Source organism: Anoplophora glabripennis, unplaced genomic scaffold, assembly GCF_000390285.2.
Source record: "Anoplophora glabripennis isolate ALB-LARVAE unplaced genomic scaffold, Agla_2.0 scaffold1092, whole genome shotgun sequence".
In the NCBI taxonomy this organism is placed as follows: domain Eukaryota; kingdom Metazoa; phylum Arthropoda; class Insecta; order Coleoptera; family Cerambycidae; genus Anoplophora; species Anoplophora glabripennis.
Window position 1 is genome coordinate 70,631 of NW_019417213.1, and position 1,842 is coordinate 72,472.

Genomic DNA, 1,842 nt, shown 5'->3' on the forward strand with positions numbered 1-1,842 from the left:
ACATGGATGAAACATGGGTAAACGAAGGTCATACTGTATCAAAAGTTTGGCAGGATGGTAATGTTAAGAGTAAGAGACAAGCATTTTTAGATGGATTTTCTACTGGATTAAAGGCACCTTCTGGAAAAGGACGAAGATTGATTATAACACATATTGGAAGCGATACGGGATTTTTAGAAAATGGTTTGCATGTATTTGAGTCACGAAAAACGGGAGATTATCATGAAGATATGAACAGCGACGTGTTTGAAAAATGGTTTGAATATGTTTTATCATATCTGGAGCCAGGAGCAGTTGTTGTGATGGATAACGCACCTTATCATAGTAGAAGAGTTGAAATGTTACCGACATCAGCATGGAGAAAAGGAAATATTATGGACTGGTTACAATCGAAAAATATTGAATATACAGAAACCATGCTAAAAGTACAATTATTAAAAATTGTCCAAAGAGAAAAAGGTCAATACATTAAGTATGTAGTGGATGAGATGAGATGGAGGAAATATATAATGTGAATAATGTGATATGTAAGTATTTAAATATATTAATAGTGAAGTGATTATGTGGCAGTGAAGTGAAAGTGTGACAGTGATAATATTTGTGAGATAATTATTATAAAATATGTATAAGTACCTAATTAAATAAATATATTAATAGTAAACATTACAATATTTTGCGGCGGCGTAATGAATCATGATTATTATTGTAAAAATCGAAAAAATCGCCAAAAATGTGGTTAAAAAACATTACTTTTTAGGGTCTTTAAATTGGGTATAGGACCTTCATACTTGGGTCAAGAAAACTTCATGTTATGTAGAATCATCACACCAAATTTCACCAAAATCAGTTCGATAGATAATGCATAATAATTTTACAATCCAAATTTTGGAAAAAAATTTGCAAATTTTCAAAATTTTGCACAGCAAAAACCAAGGCCCTTAGATACTTGAAAATTTAATCACATATAGAAGGGTTCTCAAGCTTTCAAACGCTTTCTGAAAAATTCGAATCCGTCAATTAGGAGAGCTCTGGCGCTTGTTTAAACATTGGTCGAATTTTTGTACTTACAATTAGAATAACTTTGTCAATATTCAACCAAATCAAATTTTTTAAAGCAGGTTTTAAAAGTTATTGGAAAGACGCTTCTTTAAAAACAAAAACAGATCGGTTGGTTCAAAATTTCACAGAAATCAATGACGAAATCGATTTAATCGAAGAAGTAGAAGTTGAAGCAGAAGTAGAATGCGAGAATGAGGTCTTAGACAAGGCGGAAATTAATAAGTATTTTGAGTTTGTAGATGAAGAAATTGATGAATTTAATTTCGAAGAAGAAAACGAAATCCCATGTAAAAATGTTCAATTAAACTCTTAATATGTATTTTTATACATATAAATAAATAATATACATTAATAAAATAACAAACATTTTTATACATTTTTTAAATTCTGATTTATTAATGCAATTAAGTGTGAATAAAATATTATCGATTTTTTATAATTAATTTATTAATTTAATCATCATTTCTTTTGTGATTAAAGTATAATTCAAATACTATTTATTGTATAAAATATAAGCAAATGAGAAATTAACTCATTATATTACTAATTTTCGATATATTTTGAGAATAATTGTTGTTTAAACAATTTTAGAATATTTAAATAAATTTGTTTTTGATCTTTGATAAACAGTATATAAGTTTATGCACTTTGATACAATAAAAAATAAAGTTGATAATTAATGGAAGTTTAAAGATAAATAATTATCGGACTGTTGAAAGGCCAATAATTCGCCGATTCAATTTCGAGCAGGCCGAAGCGGCCGCGCTCTCTGCTTCCCCCTAA

At 28.6% G+C, this 1,842-nt stretch overlaps 1 protein-coding gene across 1 annotated transcript in view; it reads left to right on the plus strand.

The window, feature by feature from the left end:
- The first annotated feature begins 2 nt into the window (after nt 1-2).
- The window catches only part of LOC108912546 (coiled-coil domain-containing protein 63), a 17,157-nt gene continuing 15,317 nt past the window's right edge, over nt 3-1,842 (plus strand). The window contains exons 1-2 of the mRNA XM_023456045.1: nt 3-69; nt 1,188-1,346. Of these exons, the coding sequence (XP_023311813.1) occupies nt 3-69; nt 1,188-1,346 (226 nt within the window). The remainder of the gene's footprint in view (nt 70-1,187; nt 1,347-1,842) is intronic.